Source organism: Cottoperca gobio, chromosome 7 (genome assembly GCF_900634415.1).
Source record: "Cottoperca gobio chromosome 7, fCotGob3.1, whole genome shotgun sequence".
Taxonomy (NCBI): Eukaryota; Metazoa; Chordata; class Actinopteri; order Perciformes; family Bovichtidae; genus Cottoperca; species Cottoperca gobio.
In genome coordinates, this window is record NC_041361.1 from 13,461,340 (window position 1) to 13,482,456 (window position 21,117).

At 41.0% G+C, this 21,117-nt stretch overlaps 1 protein-coding gene across 3 annotated transcripts in view; it reads left to right on the top strand.

The window, feature by feature from the left end:
* LOC115011123 (thymocyte selection-associated high mobility group box protein TOX-like) overlaps window positions 1-21,117 on the top strand; it is a 72,544-nt gene that overhangs the window by 16,359 nt on the left and 35,068 nt on the right. For 2 of the 3 annotated variants that reach the window (XM_029436097.1, XM_029436098.1), the window contains exons 2-3: window positions 10,598-10,690; window positions 18,802-18,861. In XM_029436097.1, coding sequence (XP_029291957.1) covers window positions 10,598-10,690; window positions 18,802-18,861 — 153 coding nt within the window. The remainder of the gene's footprint in view (window positions 1-10,597; window positions 10,691-18,801; window positions 18,862-21,117) is intronic. The other variant, XM_029436099.1, reaches the window with a different exon arrangement.

Sequence of the window (21,117 nt, forward strand, 5' to 3'; positions counted from 1 at the left end):
ATAGCCATGGGAAAAAAAACATACTCTGATTCTTCATTTTCTTTTCATACTCAAACAGCCATGGAAGCATCGGAAGTTTTAACAGTTAATTGTCTAAAGTGTAATGACATGCTATATAGCCTGCAGCGAGTTGTCACTGCACATGACATGCTTTGACATTTTAGTTTAACTCCAGGAAGGTGTTGCTCCCTTGACAGAAATGTGTCACATTACATGAGAAGAAAAGCAAACATTTGTCCTTGAATTTCTGCAAAAATGAATTGTTTGTGGAAAATGATCAAATGTTGTTGTGCATCTTGCTGCAAACTCAGGATTAAAAAAGTCAAATGGATGTGTGATGAAGTGTCCCTTAAATCAGTCATCTCTTTAGCTACAGTCATACAGTATACAATGACACATTTGAGTGATAACAGCTAGTTCCTGTTTTCTGCCTACATGCCAGTAAATGTTATATTCACACTGTGTACACCTTGTACTGTGAACTTGTTAAAAGTGCAGATTGATAGTTTTGCTTACTTGAAACATGCTCGGTGTTTTTGCACCTTTCAGCCGTGGTCGTAAAAACCTGCTAGCGAGCGGTGGACATCCTGTGGGGGAGGAAATGGATTTTGCTGGGTTTGTTTGTTCGAGACCAACAGGCGACATGCATTGTTTCGTTATTTTCTTTCTTTACATTTCAGACTTATCGTTTTATTGGTGTATTCAAATATTTTATGGCTGTTATAACTTAACAGCTGTTGAATTATTATTTTTATTTGAGCCAGTATGATGTTTTTTCCCCAATCATAAAACGTCTACAATGTGCAAGAGAAGGCATTTGGAAGTGACAGAACGTTTTTTAAATTTGATTCATGTGAATGGGCCAGATGTTCTGTTTTGATCTTGATGTGCCGTGTTACACCATTTAACCACCCACCTAGCCTTACATCATCATGTGCAATGCAGTTATTCAATGTGTAATACAGAGATGTCAACGTCAAGCTACAAAGGGGCTTGAGATTGTGAACACGCTGCGAAAAGAAAAAGCTTTTTATTTAAAGACCATTTATTTTGCAGCGGGAAAAAGACATACAGACATAAAGCTTTGTGTTGACAGGACAGGATCAATTCCAACTGTGTGTCCGTACATCAGCTCAATGTGTTGAAATGGAAAGTATGCTATTGATCTGTGTGCATTAGTGCTCTACAGTAACATAAGCAATGAGTGGCAGAACAAAAGAGGCACTGTGTGCGTCACCCTGGAGGAGAGGTGCAGTACAAAGAGGACAGTTAACTTCAAGCAGTCTTTTGGCATTTCATTGTTTATCAGTTTAGGTCCCAACTTATATTCGTCTTTCATACAATAATTGTATATATCTGGAACTGATTTGGGATATATTGAAATACATATAGGTCTAATAAACAGTTTTGCCCTGTAGAAAGAGAGGTTTTTAAAGTATATTGTAGTAAAGTGCAGCAAAAAATATGATGCGGCTTGACAGCTAAGAAAGCCACTAAAGCCTGCTGTAATAGAGGTCAGGCAACAGAGTTACATCCTAGAAATCAAGTTGCTCATTTATATCTCCTTGAGCTGCCCTCATTCACAGCCAGATCTTCATATGAGGCTGGAAAGCATACATCCTGCGCTGATATTTCTCCTCTTCTAACTCATACTTTCCCTCGAGGGACAAAACACAATTACTCCATTGTGCCACGCAGTACAGTATATTACATTCTGCACATTTCAGCTAGAGAAAAGACGCAGTGTTGTGTTGGGGCATATGGCATCATGATAAATATGCTTTAGAGGAGGCGGAGAACAAGGGCTGGAGGAGGGGGGGTTCACTGTCAGGGCACAAATTGAATGAACTTTAGCGCGGTGATTGGATTAGTGCATTGTAAACAAAGGGTTATTTCTGTAAATATTCTAATCCCAGAGGCCTAGATTAAAGGCAAACAAACCGAAGAAAATTAACCACAAAATGTTTCCAATACTTTGGATGAGTATGTCTGCTTTAGTATGTTAATGTTTCTAACACACTATATAGAGGACATATAAGGTAAAACCAAAAGATGTAAAGGCCACACTACCTAAGATATGGAGACAAAGATCTTTGACCACATCTGAGAGAGAGACAGTTAAGACAGATATTTTCAGGGCCTTTTCAGAAACTGCGCTGTTTAATCGTACCGACACACTTATGGCAGGAAACGTGGTGGTGACAAGGAAAATCCTGAGATGCCACACTGAGGGGTAAAATAGGCCATTCGGCACGAGAGTCAGCGAGCGAGTGGGAGGAGAATAATCAGAAACAGGGGAAATTTGGTGCACAGTGTCTTCTTGTGGGAACTTTTTTCTGCAAGCCCAAGATAAGACGTTTCAGTCTTTAATGTTTGCAAGTTGTTAGATCAATCTCATTTTCGCTTGTTGGCTTTCTGAAAGAAAGAGGGAGAGAGAGAGAGAGAGGGGGAGAGAGTTTTTCCACTTGTTAAACAACCAAGGAACAATGAACACTTCTCTATTTTGAGAGTTTACAGTCGGCACCTTCTCAGTTAGAAAAGCTGCCCACTTTAACCCATTACCACCTTAAATGTGTTACAAATCTCACTTCTTAACAGTGCCGGTGATATTCCCTCTTAATGTTGACCCAGTAAAAACCCACATTTGTTGTTGGTGTCAGGGGTGATCACAGCTGTCACTCAATGCCGCTTAAGATCATGTTGCTTCTTGTGTCAAACACTATAGGCTCCCTATAGCAGACTTCTATAAGAGTGGATAGCGGACGTGACTTCCTAAACCAAAAGATGCTTTAACATAACTGATAAGTAGAAGTCGTCACATGTCATTTTTATAAGGTCAACAAACTGCAGCTTTGGATGAGTTGAAAGTATAAAAAATAACATTACAACGACCACCATTAATGACATGGAAACACAACAATCCTGTCCATTTCATACAATGTTCATCAGTGGATCCCAAACTGAGGGTCGAGGCCCATCCAGTGGGTCTCAAGACGTATCTGATGGGTCAAAAAGTGATTAACAGTATCGGAAAGAAAAAGATTATCATTCAGTTAGAAACATTAAATATAATATTTTTTTCAAGTCTGTCCTAAATGACTAGTCACGTGCTTATGTGAACATTGACACTGGTTTTGTTTGCTAAAATGATTTCTCTTTTTCATCCTGGCCATTAAGAGATGCCTTCCTAATGTAATTCCAATGTAAGTGATGGGGGACAAAGCCATTGTTCTGTGCAAAACCATAAAAACAAAGTGCTCATAATTCATAAACCTATGCAGCCTATGACACACACACACACACACACACACACACACACACACACACACACACACACACACACACACACACACTATATTAATGGAATCCTTCAACCACAAAATGTTTTTTAAACAAAAACAAAAGTATTTAAATAGTGAGTAATTCATATATAAATGGTCATTTCTTTGTAAAATAAATGGAGCTTTGCGAGCACTCACACAGCTTTACAACAGCATTCACACAGAGCCAGTGGTATACAAGGTGCACATCAGCTCGTCAGTAGGGATAACCATTCACACACACACACACACACACACACACACACACACACACACACACACACACACACACACACACACACACACACACACGAAAGCACTTTTATATTCCTGTCATTGTTAGTAGTGTATTGTTTACAGAACTTCTGGTTTTGTGACAACCCAGTATGTAACCATCTTGTTCAAAAAGTCAACTCATGTATCTCAGATTCTATATCCTGTTTCATACGCCAGGTTTATGTCTGACAGATGTGTAATGTGTGGCCAAGCTAGCCTCTTCTAACCAGACCACCACGTCTCAGCTAACGGTCTGTAAACTGTAACACCCAGTCAGATTTCGCTCTTGGCCCTTGAGGAAAGAAAAAGGACGCGTCCTCACGCCTGCCCCTCCTCTGCATATCTGCTCATTCATCTGGGCCGCTCATTAAAGGGTAATTACCTGTAATTAGTGAATCATGTCGCTTTAATGAAGATGTTGAAAGCTGTTGGAGCCAGAAGAGCTGGCCTTAATTCTGAGTGATGTTCAAGATTAGCAGCAGACAGGAATTCAATAAAGACGGACAGATTAATGAAATATTAGCATTTTGTCAGTGCCATAGGTGGCTTGTATTATGTTTGTATTCCACATTCATTTTCAATTCTATTGGCGTCAACACCTGGCTCTGGAGGGCAAGTACGTGTTACTGTATCAGAGCAGGCTAATGGGCATGATGATGATGAAGCTGTGTGTCTAAGTACGTCTGTGTGTGTGCGTGTGTGTGTGTTGCTTTCACGGGCAAGTGTAATGCTTGGTCTAATGTGTGCTGTGCTGAGTGTGTGTGTGTGTGTGTGTTCCCTGGCGGCGTGGTGAGTGTTTAATCTGGCCCGGTGGCGTGCCGTTGGCCCGGCTAATCACAGTGTGTCTGTAGGAGTGCGCTGAGCCAGGGGAGCACGCCGTCGCTAACAGCGCCTGACAGACTCATTAGAGAGACCTGGCACTGAGCTTGCAAGGCACACACACACAGAGAAAGATACACACTCAAACACTTTGAAACACACACAGTGGGAAAGGCACTCAGGCTCAACTGTACAGACATTAGGATAAATTCACACACTTGGATACCTCTTTCTTTTGGAAGTTCTTACACACACACTCATTCATATAATCATTCATAGACGAGTGTGTGCTGTTTTCTCTCTCTCTCTTTCCCACACACATACAAACACACACATGCTCAGTACTCCACGTGTGAGAACAAGGCAGGCGGTGACCCCTCGCAGTCGCAGCCCAAACACAGACAAGAGCCGAGAGAGCATCAGGGAAAAAGAGGAGGGAGGGTGGGAAAAAACGAGAGGAGGCGAAGAGGAGGAGTGGAGAGCAGAATAAAGGGAAGGGTCTGACGCAGCAACACTTTCTGCCATTCAAATGGTGTGTTAAGAGAGGCAACATACATTTTTAAAGGCTAGATATCTGCTGTCAAGAGATCACCTGCTCCCTTTCGAAAAGAGTGTAAAAATATAATTTGCTAGCATGTAACGAATGTAGGTTCTATTTACAGACACTGTATGTGAGGAGAGTTAGAAACACTTCTCCTTTTTTTTCAAAGTGTGAAAATTAAAGTAAAAAACTATTATTTTTACTGGATTAGGTTGAATGACATTTAGCAAAGTTCGACAAGCTACTTTGACAAATTACTTAAGACTTGCGTTGTTCTTACAGCGAGGTTAATTGCAGCTCAGCTGCAGCAGAGCCGAGTGGAAACATTAGGTTCGGCTGAATAACAGGTGAATGCAAAGCAGGTCAATACGTAGTCAAGTGTGGGCCTGCCAGCTGTTCACTACCTCTGCTCTGCCACCACACAATGTTAACACACACACACACACACACACACACACACACACACACACACACACACACACACACACACACACACACACACGTTCAGCTTTGCACACAAAGAATAACAGGGACAGAGTAGTTAAACGTGTAAACAAAGCTAGCAGAAATCTATTCTTTTTTAAAATTGTATGTCTCTCATTTAAATTATATTCAGTAAAGCATACATATATATATATATATATATATATATATATATATATATATACAACAGAGTAAAGTAAATAATGCATACGGGGCTGCATTAAAGCAGTTGTGATAAACAGTACATTAACAACTGATAACACTTGAAGGATAACTGGAGTTGTTCTATATTTTTCTTATTTTCAACAAATCCCATGAAAAGACCAAAACATACAATGTATTTATCTGACTAATACGTACTGTCTATAACGTAAGCCTGATAGAGCTCAATCCTTTGTCCCACATTGGTGTCTAAAAACACATAAATACGCCACACTGTCTTGTTGCTGTAATTACTCACTGGTGCACCAAATGCGTATTAATCCGCAGCTGAAAATAGCCCTCAGAAATGCACTTTACTCCTGTTTGAGTAATGGTAAACCAGAATAAGTAGATTTTTTGACCACTTTCTAGTAAACAGTTGCCTATTTACACATATAGCAGACATGGAGCAACATTAACATTAATTTGAAGTTATGATTCTGTCCACCTGGCACTTGTAAATCCAATATCACTCTCCTTGTATATTTATGTTGCTCTGCACCAGCTCCTGGTGAACACTTGTTAGCTGCTGCTAATGCTACACTCTATGTTCATTAGTTCACTCTGTTCAGGTAGCACACACTGGGTTTAAAAACAGCTTTCTGCTGCGACTGAAAACGATGCTGATGAGAGCCGTGAAAGTGAACCAAAACAGTAAAGTTGTGGGTTGTAAAACCAAAACTATAAACTGAAAGACACTAAAAACCCCCACATATAATTCTCTGTGGGTTTGTGTCTATGAGCGACCCCCTTTCAAGATCACAAAGTCCTCCATTGTTCATAAAATATTGATTAGAGCAGCTTTTTGAAAGATGAGAAGAACTATACTGTATATTTGTGTATATTTTCTTTGGTGGGAACAAATGTGGCGGCTGAGTGCTACAGACAGCGGTAGTGAAGTTTGTGAGTATTAAGAAATTAACTAACACATTGTTGGTTTTGGTCTTTTTATTGAAAAAATATCAAAGAACATCAGCCTTATCCTCCAACACTTGAAAACACTTACAAATAAAAGAAGAAACAAGACAAAGTAAGCCTTGCTGTATGACAAGAAGTCATGCTTTATATCCTCCTGCCAGTTCTCCCCCAGCCGCTCTTATCCTTCACTTTAAATACACTCACCTCCTTGTCGGGAATTTTAATCTAGCCTGGTAGCTGTAACTGGAACAAGTTTCGCTGACAACCTTGTTGTCACCTAAAAGCCAAATCAAACTGTCTTTAATTTTCTCTCCCACTGGTACCATGTAACAGGCCAAATCTCCCTCTCTCCTCTCTCCCCCATTTTCTCTCTCTCACTCTTCTCCAGCACAAGGCTGTGACATTGAGGGAATGTGATGTGATGTATTGTAGTGAATAATGTATTCTGCGAGGATTGTACAGAGCGCGTAGAGCAGATGGCAGCAGGTTGATCTCGGTGTGTGTGTGTGTGTGTGTGTGTGTCTGTGTAATGATGACAGTGTGTGTATGTGTGACGTGTGTATGAGCCTGTGTGTGTGTGTGTGTGTGTGTGTGTGTGCTCACCCAGAATGGGGGAGGGGGATGGAGGAGAAGAAGGGAGGAGAGTGGGGGTTGGTGTGTGTATGTGTGTATATGTGAGCCTCCTTTGTGAGATAAAACATGCAAATGGTGGATTATTTTAATGCAGTTTTTTCTAGAGCCCTGAGCCTTAATCCCTAAAGCAGTTGAAATGAAAATAGTATATGTTTTCTTTCAAACTCTCTCCCTCCCTCCCTGTTTTTTTATTCCCTGATAGGAATTTACAACCACCAGCTGTCTAGGAACGGGATCCTTTGCACTTAAATTTCTCTCTAGTGTAGTTACAGCAAAAGACTGATGATTACAGCTGGATAGCATGGAACTGACTAAAGCTTGTCAGACTGTTACGCAGTGGAAGGATCATGGTCGGGAATTTTTTCTGATTGAATGGTTATAACAAAGTCGATCATGAAAATATAGCCGAATGCTCAGTTTATTAGTTTGAGTGGACTGCAGATATAAAATATGCGCATTTATAAACACTTGCACATGCGCAAGCACGCATAAAAAACAAAACAAAAAGAGGCACTGAATGGCAGGACTCCAGCAGTTGTATTACAGGCTTTGTGCCAACACTTCTCCATAACTTATCTATAGTTTAAAATGTCTAAAGAATGTGAAATAATCCAATAAACTAACCAGCATTGTATTTTTTAAACAATACTTTTGTGTCATGCTCTCACATGTGAAATATTATATTCCATGAGGAATGTAATAAAAATCCAAATATGTTCTATTGGTGAAATTGTTGTCACATGTGACATGTATATATATGTATATGTATATATATACATATATATATATATACATGTGTATATTTCTCATGTGAAATATCTGGTGAAAAAAAACATTTAGTTGTATGTCTATGTCTATTTTTCACATGTAAAAAATAGACATATGTTTGGGGGGTTTTTCCAGAAGGGATGAATGAGAGCGTAATAAACAGTGGATAAAGCACACAAACACATAGAGACACACACACATATCCCCCGTATGAAGATGTCCCCTATAGATGAAGCTAACAGATGGTGGAATCTATTTGCATTCACTTAGGTAACGGGTTTATATACTGAAGGTTATTCTTCCGTTTCCTGCACTTAGCGGAGACTTTGTTTTAAAATATATAGGTGACTGTGGGGTTGAACTCACACTGTTTGTGTTTGAGGGCTTCATTACTCGCACAGTTATACCCCACTGATACCATTTTATACTCTTACATTTCTTATGTCCATCCTTTTCCTACCTGTTGGTTACCTGTGTTGTGAGCTCTCAGGCTCCCTCAGGCCTTGAAGGCTCATCAGCGAAGTTGCAACAAGATATTCAAGGAAGCATGTTCGGCTGCAAAGGGCAAAGCCTGGTGGAGGCCCGGCACCTGGCCTGCAGGACTGTTATGTTACTGAGGCTAGACACAACAACAACAACAACAACAACAGCAGAAATCCTTTCATTGTATCCTCCCACACCACAGATGCAACAGGGGAAAAGTCAAGAACCTTGTTATTGCTTTTTCTATGAAAACATTTGATCAATTAATCATTATAAGAGCTGTTGTAAATGTGAACATTTCCTGAAATATCAAGACCGAAACAGAGCGTATGAAACAATCGGGAGACGAATGCTCGTACATCCTTGTCTCTTTCATATTAGAAACAGTGAGCATAATTGAGTAAATGTATTTAAGTATTTGAGCGAGCTGATTCAGCCTCTCTGGGATGGTTGATATTGTACTTAGGAAGAATATTGCCCGAGGCCATTCATTAGTGGTAAATAATTGAGAGGCTCGGATAGTGCTAAGGTGAAATGCCTGTTATTATTTTATGGAGTTTGTGTTCTGAGGGCTCTTCAGTTTAAGAATATTAAAAATGTACAAGCTTTCCCACAAATTACTCACTGGAAAGATTCTCAATGGGCGCTAATGACTAATCATCCACCTCCTATTGTTGTCAAGCCCTTTAAAAGTGTTTCGCTGCACCATTATCAATTATATTTCTGCTTGTGATAATGTTCTTTTATGTTCTGAAGGAAGTTGTTTTACCCTTTTCACATTTTTTACTCCTTTTATTTGCGCTCATTAAGGCACATTAGCTATAACAGCAGGATAACTTACATTGAAATTTTATTCAAAATAAATGATCTCTAACTCCTGTTTTGAAAGCTTGTAGATTACATTGTAGTGTCCGGTCTCTCAAGACGGGCTGTGGAGGATTGTGATGGAGCTGTCAACCAGGCAAAACTAAAGAATCTGCCTCATGTCAGTGTTGAGTGCACATGCATCTGTTTATTTAACTTCGTATATTGTCATGCATGTAATTTCTTTACATTCAAGATGCATTTTCTAAAGCTTTCCTTTGAACCCCACTGTTCTTTAACCTCTCTGTGTATTTTTATTTGTTTCTGTGCATGCTTCAGCTCAGATGAACTCTCATCTGTTAAGAATTGTCACCTTTACTTGTTGGTTTTCCGGTGATGCAACTTAAAGGCCACTTTGGTTTTATATCACATCTTACACACCCACACACTACCACGTGACAACCAAGAAATAGGGGTGCATCCGAGGGTCTACGCGGTTATTCACAGCTCTGTATGCACTACAAAAGCATGAAGTGTTTTGTCTGTGGTCTGATGCGCAAGAACTGTATGTCCTGAACAGGTCACCAGTTGTGTAGTGTTGTGTAAGATGCTGACACTTGTAGTTGGACTGTTCTTTTTAGCCATCATAGTTGCGTGACTCTTGGGCGAAAGTGTTACTTCCGTCCATCTTTGCACACTTTTTACCCCGCACATTTTTCAACCATCCAAAACATTTGTTTTCAAGCGTAAAATGTTCGCCTCATTAGGACATTAGTGTGGTGGCTGAAGCTCACTATGTTATGCGATTTTGAATATGTAAGCTAATGTTTGCAGGTCATATTTATAATATTAGATTACTAATTGTTAATGTCCCTGCAGTGTAAATCCACTCGTTGCTCCATGATGCTCCTTAAATCTCCAGGACCTTGGCTCAGTGCCAGTGTTCAGCCCCACTGTTTTGTAAGGGGGTGTGTGTATATGCTTCTCAGTGTGTGCAAGAGAGTAGGGAGGTGGGCATGGGGAGGAGGCGTGTTCGGGGTGGAGGGGATGTCAGCTCATTAACCTCCATTCTTCCCCTAGCACGCCGCTGTGTAGAGTCACTGTGTAAGTCTCATGTCATTACTCCTCCCCCTGCACGCGTGTGCTGGGCATTAGGGGAAGAGCAGAGCAACTGGAGAAAGGGAATAGGAGGGAAAGGTTCATGTGGGAAGGGGGGGGACCCTTGACATGTTCCTTTACAAATGCCCTGCTTGTATCTCGCAAACTAAAGCCCCGCCATCTCGTTTCCTTCCCCACTTTTGTCTTCTCTGTCTCTTCTTTTTCTCTCCCTGCTGTCTCTCTCTAACCACAGGCCCGGTACAGTGTGGGTGAACGAGGGGTTAGGCTCCACACTGCCCTCCCTCCAGGCATCAATCCAGCTAGGAAAAGACTGCCCACTGCTGTGGTGAGATACAGTAGCCAAGCCCCCAATTTCTGAAATCTCTTCTGTTTGTCAGCCAATTGATTTAGGCCCGGTGGTATTTTGGATGCTCCAAACAGAGCATATCTAGAGTTGTGATGAAATTGCTCTTCATGGAGAGACATATTTATTTAAGCTCATGAAAACACCCTAAAAGAACACACACATACTTTTCATGTTTTTCACACACATTAGAAAAACTCATTATTTTATATTCTCCACCACAAGACGCAAATATTGCATATATTTGCATTCAAAAACAGGCACACTTACGGAAATTTACAGATAATGTCAGGAGTTATGTTTCCTAATTGCAGCAACATATGTGTGAAAACATGCAAAGGTGCAAAATACGCTTCTGCAGTTGTTGGTCGGGTCACACTGTGTGTGCATCCATAGAAACCAATTAAGTCTGAAACTAAAAGCACCATTGACATCTTTAGAGTTCATCTCTAACAGCTTTTTATTTAATGATTAATACATTACTGTAATACAGAATTAATTTAAACGGAAGACGCAAATAGTGCCCAATTTAAACACCAAGATCTTTCTTCAGGAAGCCTGCTATCAGAATAAGATGTTGCAATGTTACTTCCTGTGAATTTCATATATTTAGTTAAAACTACAATGATTATCTATCTGTAATAATATAGCACACTTCCATGTTTAGTAAATTGTAAAGTGTTTTTGTGTTGATATTAAGGCATGCATTAGAAGTTATACTATACTATAATTATTTGAAAGTGAACACACCACAGCCCAATTATCAGTAAATCAAAAAACACTTCCTTCCAACCTTCTATAACTGCTGATTGTTAAAGTCCATGCCATGTTGTCGCATTTAAGAGACCAAATCCAACACACTAGAAGACACCTGTAGAAAAACATTGCTGTGTTTCCTATGCTTATAATGATTTATTTTAGTCGCTGCCAGAACAGTCAAACTTTTCTTCTTCTTCATCTTCCCTTGCTCTTTCATACTTTATTCAGTGCAGAGGCAAGAGAGCAGTAGATTGCAATAAGATAACCAATTATATGCTAGAGGAAACCAGACTTTTTTTTCTCTCCTGCTGCAGTTATCTGATGCTGCGGTGAGCAGAGGCAAAGGGCTGGGGTAATGTGACATTCACTCTGCCCTTTATCTTTTCTCATCGCTGTTTACCTCAGTCAGTTAAAAGTGGCTTGTGCTCTGCATCCTCACCGGCTGCCAGAGAAACCTCACTGACATAGGCTCACGTAGAGACATGACCTTACTGTATGGACACACTTATTGTACATGCAGGCACACACGCATGTTCTCACCTCAGACAGTGTGAGTGTCAGGTAGACTGGTGGGATAACCACTTTGCTCCTTGCACCCGTGGTAACTATAGCACTGCTGCACCTGCTAGTTGTTAATTGCTTGTGATGCTACTGTCCTCGATGCTAAGAAGGTGTTTCCCAGCACTGGTTAGCAGGCAGGCCGTTGAAGGCCACCGAGGCAGGATGAGGGAGGTCGTGTGGGCAGCACTTCGGTCTGACATTTTTTGTTACACCTTTGCACATGCACTCGCACGTGACACACTTGTCACTCTACTCCCGTCTGGTTGCAGATACAGGTTTTAGAAGACGTTATGTCCCCTCTGCTATAGCGTGCTAAATTCCATAGCTCGCTAATCACAATATGTATTCTGTACAAAAGTGTTTTGTTGTACGTTAATGTGTCTGTGGAGGCACGCGTAATGCATACTCTGTGGAAACAAATTTCCCCTTTTGAGGATATGCCCTCTTTATCTCTCTGCTCTAGTTACTGCACACATATGCTGTGTGTACTGATGATACACAATCAAGATATATGTCAACATACTTGTTGAACTTAAACCCACAATAACAGACACTGACTTTACCACCATTTAAGTTCCAGCAGATATAGAGCAGCATTAGCATTCATTTAGAGTCGTGTTTCTGGACACCTGATGAATGTTAAGTCTAATATTCACTCTCCTTTTAGCTCTGTTTTGGTCTCCACCAACTCCTGAGGGGAACATCTGGCTCTTAAGCAGCTAAATGCTCCAACACTAAACACTAAAGCTGCCAATCGGTGCTGAGTGGGTAGTCTACAGTCGGTTGTTTGAGCTTTTTCACGTTAAAAACAGCTGCCTGCTGTTGCAGAAAACAACACTGATGAGAGTGGTGAGAGTGAACTAAACTAGTAAAGGTGCGGGCCAGAAAACCAAAACAATGAGCTGAAAGATGCTAAAACCCTCCTCTGAAATGATTTATTTATGACATGAATTTAATTATAGATAAGTCAAAAACTAAATGAGAAACTCAGATTAAAAAAATAATAATCTTAAAGCCATTGACATGTGATTGCTCTCATCAGGCTGTGAGTTACCCTCCGTCACTTTCTATCTTGTTGTAAACTCACAATCTCACAGTAAACCCGAGCTCATAGTGGAAACAAAACCTTATTTAGAAAAACCCCACCTGGCCTCGCTACACACACACACACCCACACACACACACACACACACACGCACACACACACACACACACACACGCACACACGCACACACACACAATCTCTCCTCCCATCTTTGCTGTTGAATGTTAGTTCTGTTTTGTGGTTGCTCCAGTGCAACAGCAAGTGGATGAATGAGAGCTTCAGCCTGCCTTTTTATTTTTACACATCACAAGGTATAGGTGAAGCCGGAAGCGGTTGGAACCTGTATTATGTCTTTTGTGAGAAAGGTATTGTTTTTGAAGCCGTTTCTGGCGCTGTGTGTGTGCTTGTGTGTGTCTGTATTGTTTCACTGTGGAATGCTTTAGACCTAAACATAACGAACAGAGCTGATGCTCATTAGACGTGAGCCGATCTATCGACACCATCGCTGACAATAAAACTAAATATTTATTTAACAGAATCAGCTGGAGAGGTAATTCAAATAGTCTTTTAACACTTCTGAAACAGTCCTATGAGGGAAAGCAACGCTGCTGCGCCAATTTCTGTTTCCAATTCCTCTAACAGTTAGAGGAATTGGAAACAGAAATCAATTCCAGAAATAGAGTCTAACTGAATACTATTTTGGATGTCGGCCAGGAAATTCCAAACAGAATTCCATCAAAATCTCTCCGAGAGATACGAAGAGCTGCTCCGTGTATCTTGTTGATATCTGATCATGTCGCTGACCGGAGCACAGTGTGTCCAGATAAACACAGCCCGGGTTTTGCATATGAAAGTGAACCTTGCAGCAGAAAAAGGTGAAGGTACATAAGATGCTGGGCGTTGGTGGATGTGACCCCAGTGCTGCTGCTGAAGAGTGTGCGTGAGTAGTGAGTGCGTGTGTAGTGTGTGTGCAGGATCAAACTCTCACACCCAGGAAGAGGCCCTGTTTCCCTTATCTAACGACAACAGAGCATGTGTCGCCATGGCCACAGGCTGCGCTTTTTATGGGCTTTGTGTGTGTGTGCGTGTGTGTGTATGTGTATATGTGTGCATGTGTGTGTGTGTGAGAGTATGTGCCATGTTCATTGTTTGCCCGTGTTCATTGTTTGCTTGGGGCGTGGTGCAACACCAGAATTGTTACTATAGTCTCTCCTCTCTCCTTCTTTCTCTCTCCTCCTGCCATCAAACTCTGGAATATATCTACCATAGCTTGTAGCTTCTTTCTTTCTTTCTTTCTTTCTTTCTTCTTTCTTTCTTTCTTTCTTTCTTTCTTTCTTTCTTTCTTTCTTTCTTTTCATTATGTCTCTTCCTGGGTCTTTCTGCCTCTCAACCTCTTTGTCTTTCACTCTTCCTCTGTTTTTAAGTGTATGCGTGCTTGTGTGCACACAAGTGTGTCTCTCTGTCAGTCTGTGTCGTCTGGCTTTGAACCAGCAGTGACAAGTTGGGCAACATCAAAATTCAGTGGCACATTGTCTCAGGTTGGGGATTGTTAGGTCTCTCCTACTGCTTAATTGAACAGAGGACGAGGGAGAGAGAGAGAGAGATGTAAAAAGAGAAATAAAGAGAAGAGGGGGAAGATGATGAAGAAGGGTGCTCAAACAGGCATACATATTGCATGAGCCCCCCCACACACACACTACCACCACACCCCTTTCTTCACAGAATGGCTGTGTACTGTTCTGGGCTTATTAATTCCGCTCGGTGAGAGAATTATTTTTAGAGACTTGGTGTACTGGCAAATGCTTTTAAAGTCACAAGCATTACACATTCTGCTTATAGATTCCCTTTTATAAATCGAAAAGTTCTAAAAGTTTGTTGTGGTTGTTCTTTAGTGTGATACAGTATGTTTTTTTTGTACACTTTTACAGATGTTGCAATGGTCTACTTGAATGTTGATTGTGTAAAAGTAAAAAATGTATCATACTACATGAAGATGATTGACTTACAGCACAGTACAGTAACAATGTAGAAATACTGTAAGAAATGCTTTGTCATTTTGTGAGTGGGTATTATTTGTATAATTAGATTAATAATAATGCATTCACTTATAAGCAGCTTTTTAATTTTCCACCTGGCCAAAGTCAATTTTAAACTAATTTGAATAGTTTCATCTATAACAACGCATCATATTTTACAATCTTATCAAATGCTTTTCACTATAGAAGAAGCAAGTATCATAACATGGAAGAACTCAAACCTTTCCTTACACACTGTACTTGCATACTTTGCATCACTAACAAAGTTCTTTGAGACAAGCTTAAGATAAATAAACCTGAATTGTAGTTTAGTTGGTATTGATATGATCAGATAAATGAAACGTGTGGTATTTGTGTATTTCCAATCATTAGGTCCAGTTATGTAAGTTACAGCAAATATTATTTTATTTCCTAGATAATCGGTTTCCTGTCCATCAAAATGACATTTATTTTCTCATCATTGCAAGGTCATTTTTCTGACCATTTTACACAAACACACGCGCTTCATCTCCGCCCCAACCCCCTTTACAACAGATGTTGCCTAGGAGGCTTTATGAGGAGCTTATTTGAATTGTCCATCAATCAACAACAATCTTTAATTTTGCCTCCAATCCTGCCATCAACTGTCTCACCGGTGCACTTCAAGATGAAAAGATCCCAGCATTGTATCGCACCATTAGCACTGTGTAAATATTACATGTTTTCCCTGGATATGCTAGTTAGCATTACTTCCACCTTGTGGCTTCATTATTTTTGAAACGCTCAGCTTTGTCGATGATTGCGAGGCATGACCTAGTTCTGGGACTCGCTCTCTCGCTCTGTCTCTCTCTTTCACTGTCTTTACTTCCTCACTTTTCTTCCTCATTTACTCATTCTCTAGGTCCTTTTCATTCTATCTCTCTCATTTTCTCCTCACACTGAATCTGTCTACCTCTTTCTTTGTCATTTATTCATTGTCTTTTTCCATTTACTGCCTCAGCATCGCCTTCATCCTTTCAGTCTGTCTCTTTGCTGCCTCTCTGTGACTCTCATCCTGCTTCTCTCTTGTGTATGCATTCTTTATTTCTCAATTTGTCTCCCTTCCACAACCTATTATTATTTTTCTCTATTCTCACATCCCCCCCCCCTCCTCTCTCTCTCTCTCTACCCCTCCCTGCCTCTCTATCCTTCTTCTCCATGTTTTTATTCCTCTCTCACACCACGTGTGTCACAGAGGGAAACATCGCGAGCAGTAGTCCCTGCTGAACAATTACCATGCAAAGCAATCCAAATAGAGATGTTTGCCGAAAACAACATGTGTGTAATTACTGCTTAATGAGGCCCTTGTCTCAGGCAGAATGCCCAATTAGACTGCCGATGAGAAAGCGACGCCAAGGCCTACTGAAGAAAGAGAAGTGAGGGAAGAGGGGGAAAGAAAGAGGGGCAGGGAGTGGATATGGAGAAGTACAAGGAGGTTGTAACAAGGAGAGAGGGGAGTGGAAAGAGAAAGATGGAGAGAGTGAGAGAAAAGAGTAAGAGAGAGAAAATTAGAGAGAAAGGGAACAACAGAGAAAGAGAAGATGATTCCTGCAGTAAATGTGGAGTAATGGCAGAGCTGATAGCATTGAGCCGAGGATAAATTGGCATTTTAAGTGGGAGAGCGAGGCAGTGCAAAGGAGAGCTATCGAGAGAAGAGCAGGGGAAACAGCTTTACATTGCAATATATGGGCAGCCATGTTGAAGCACAAAATGGCTGACCTTTCCACGCTGTCTTTGGCCTTTTGGGGGAATATTATATTACAAATGTAATTGGTGCAAATGAGCATTGTCTGACTTCATTGCTTCCCTTAACGATTAAAGAAACCGCAATAAGGCTTCGCGTTCAAGAATCCAGTTTGCGAAATAAGCTAAAACACAATCTCTGGCAGCGTGCTGTGGTTAAAAACGCCGTCATTCAGTGACTGTGTTCTGTTTTCAGCCGAGAGAATCTTATCCTAAAGAAGCTCTCAAAATGGCTTCACATCACCAGTGATATCAAAGTGGATTTCAATGAAATGAAATTGCTCAGTTAGGCGAGGACAAGAGGCTTTCATGTGAGGAGAGAAGAGTTTATTGCAGATATGTCACCAAGGTCAACATCACTTTGGCCCTCTCAGTGAGATAATGTCACTGCGTTTTAGTCAGGTGATAGATGCCGCCACGCTTCATTAAGCAAATTAGCGTCTGTAACTCCAGCAGGTACAATTAGTCAGTAGTCAGTTCCACTTGAAATAAACATGTAGTTTGTCCTGCGAGTGTAGAGCTTTTGGATTAATCGCGTGAGGTGTGAATGAGGTTCAAATGCAGCGATTGTCTCAGTTTCGTGTTTGCGTGTGTGTAAATGTAATCATTAGAATAACCAAGTGAATCCTCACAAGGCCTTCCATGATATGCGTCGTTAACCAACCGTTGCCCTGAGGCTGGTACTCATTCCCCCGACTGTTCTCCTGCAATAATGTACAGTAATTTCGCTTTCTCACCACTCTCATGCTCATTTAGCTGCTTTGACTTTTCCCTGTCTTCCAGAGTAGATATTAGATTTCACCCTGAGGAATTATGCCCATTTCCGTCCATTAGTCTACCAAGTTATTGTTTTGAGCAGGTATATCTCATGATCCATTTGTGTTCACTCATATCCAGCGTGTGTTTATCTTTTCAAGCCTTTGGCAGCTTTCTCCATAGACACAAAGCGGACCACCCCAAATGCAAAGGGCCCCCCGTATCTTCACATCTGAGGAATTTGACGTGGAATGGTGTCTAGTTTGATTATGGTGTCTCTGCCGTCTCTTCCTGAGTATTCTGTGCATTGATATCAGAAAGAATGACCCCAGTCAAACAAAAAGGAGGCTTTATTTGACATGTCTGTTGTGTTCATGAATGTTATTATCCAGTCCAGTCAAGGTTTGTTCCATTTGCTGAAAGCGTTGAATGACAAAGCTTGATGTCTTGAAAGCCAAGGGCAATTCACAATACAGCTCTTCAAAACATGGTAGCCGTTTCTCAGTCACCTTGATAGGTTGCGTTGCTGAGCCATTTGTTGGGGACAATCTCATTTTCTCTGAAGCTATAAACAGAATTGGTGTTTTTCATTAATATCCCACTCAAAGCGGATTTCAATGGGAAATTCTTAAGGTCTTTAGCTTACCGACACACTATACATCAGATCTAGCATGTTGCATGTAGCTCTCAACCTGTGACCTGGTGTGGTTTCCCAGCGCCCTTGGGGGTCAAGGGCCATTTGTTGTGTCAAGCAGTGTTGTGGCACCTGCAGCAAGGGATCTTTCAATGCCTTATTAGCTCAATCCTGAAGACACAGCATGCCCACACACACACATCGCAAAGACAGGCACACACACCCTTTACTACAGTATGCTCTCACAGTTTCATTCACACTCATTCTCTCTCAGACACACAGCAGAGCCCACAGGGAAAAGCCCATCTCCCGTCACTGTGCTCATGTAGCCTAATTACCGGGCCGCTGACGAGCAGTAATTACCCACGCTGCCATGCCACCACGAGGTTTAACCAAAGTGACAAAGTCATTAGTCTCACACTTCAGGCCACCCGGAAAGAGCTTTTCTTTTTGGCACCTCCTTTGCGGCCCCCAATTTATTTATTTTCAAACCTCCTCTTGCTAACCGTGTTTATTTCTCCTTTTCTGTTTCTGTCCACAGTTTGATGGTGACAACATGTACCTGAATGACAATAACCAAGAGTTTCGGTCGCCAAACCAGGTAAGACCGCCCACGTCTTTTCCTGTGAACCCCACAGACTCGTATAAATAAATATGTGCAAAAGCAGTCGTGTTATTAGCTTCAGTTTTGCAGCTGTCAGCATTCAACAAGAACGGTTTATAGAATTATATGTTTTGGTAAGTGTTGGAAAATAATACATTAATATCCAGCTCCAGTAAAAGTGGCTCATTAACCAAAGATGGGGTTGGTTGTAAAACTGGAAAATAGCTACATTTTACTGGTTAATGTGAGCGGAAAACACTGTTAATTACTGTGGATATGACATGTTAAAATACATTTTCACATTGACCTTTGTGGTACAATGAAAAGAATGTAAATCTGAAAACATAAAACTTAAACTCAAAATCCTCATTAGCCTAGACGTAAGTAGCAAGATTATGATAAAATATAAGACGAGTACTAACAAAAATGCATATGGAACCACTGTCCAATGGCTATGGTTGCATGTGAACTGGATTGGATGTTTGATATAATATAATTTCTTTGTTGAAATCAGCAACTTCACATGTTTCCTGCCATGTCTTCAGCGCAATGCTCCAGGTTTGGCTCGGCCGTTTGTCGGCCCACAACTTTAGTCCAGACTAAAATATCTCAAAAACTACCCAATGGATTGCCATGACATTTTGTAAATACATTCATAGTCCCAAGAAGATGAAGTCTACTGACTTTGGTGCTCCCTTACCTTGTCCTGTAGCGCCACCAGCAGGTCGACATTTTGATTTGTCCAATACTTTGGTTTAGGACCTCCGCTTCACTTTGATTGTAGTACTAATTAACACATGTTAGCATTAACACATGTTAGCATGCTATCACAGTAAACAGAGACATACCAGCTAAACATCTGCATGTTAGCATAGATACATTTTAACGTGCAGTGCAATATCGCTATCAAAATGTACAGATTAAGTCAGCATGTTTTAATCAGTTTTTTAAGTGTAGCTGTTTGCTGCACAGAATCTAATTCAGTTTTGCGACCTAGGTGGATGTCGGTATGACCAGATGAACTCAGTGACAGCATCAACTGCGATGTGGTCTCTTGGTTGGCAGGTGTCTGAAATGTATATAAAAGGGTTCAGTTCGTCAGATCATTTGATCTCTTAAGCAAAATTAAGCAATATTAAGCCTTGAAATCGGAGCCTCACTCTAAAAAAGGCGTCCATTACTTTGACCCTTTTTTGCTAAGTAGGAAAAAACACTTAATTCCTCATAAGCCAAAGTATCGCTTAAACGCCACAAAACATGTAGATAGATGATTTCATCCAAAGTACATTAACATAGTGTATATCTTTAACATCAGAGGGATTAAACCATCAACGCTGTCAGTGTTACTGCAATGTCACTAACACTCACAGATAACCCAGCTCTAACATGATGTCACCAGTCCAGGCTCATTGAAGTACTTGTCCCAGTCTGGAGCGGCACAGTCCCAGTCACACAGTCACACAGTCAGTGAGTTAGACAGGCTCTGAGTGCTCCCAGCTGGTGGATGGGAACACATGGCCGGACATATGGCAGAATTTAGAGCTCCAAGATTTGTTGATCCAGCAGCGAGGCCTTCATGTTCTGACAAAACACGACGAGGTGGAGGCTCCTCGTCAATTAGCGCCTCGCCAAATGCTGTCAGAGAGTCACAGGACAAGGCCAGAAGGCTGAGGACACCGGGCCACTCAGACACACACACACACACACACACACACACACACACACACACACACACACACACACACACACACACACACACACACACACACACACACACACACATACTGTAATAGGTGACACATTCTCTGACACAAAGTTATTCATAGAAATTCACATGCGCAAAAAGACAGTTCAGTTTGTTTCACTCACATACTGTACAAACTGTGCACACACACACACACACACACACACACACACACACACACACACACACACACACGCACACTATATGTTCATAATTCTATCCTTCTTCTAGGAGCCACATTGACCTAATGTATTCCATTACCTCTAACCCTGAAGATAATCATTATCATCCTAATATTAAAGGGTCAGTTCACCCAATTTAAAAAAAGACATGTTTTCTCACTTGCCTGAGCAGTGTCTGGCCATGCATATAGTGTTAAAGATCGCTGCCTCTGAAACTTCTGCTACCACTCCAATACAATGGGGATTGAATTAAATGTAATATGTGGTCCCCTATGCGTGAAAAATTACAGCCACTTCCCTTTCCAAAAAACCTTTTCTGGTTACTTT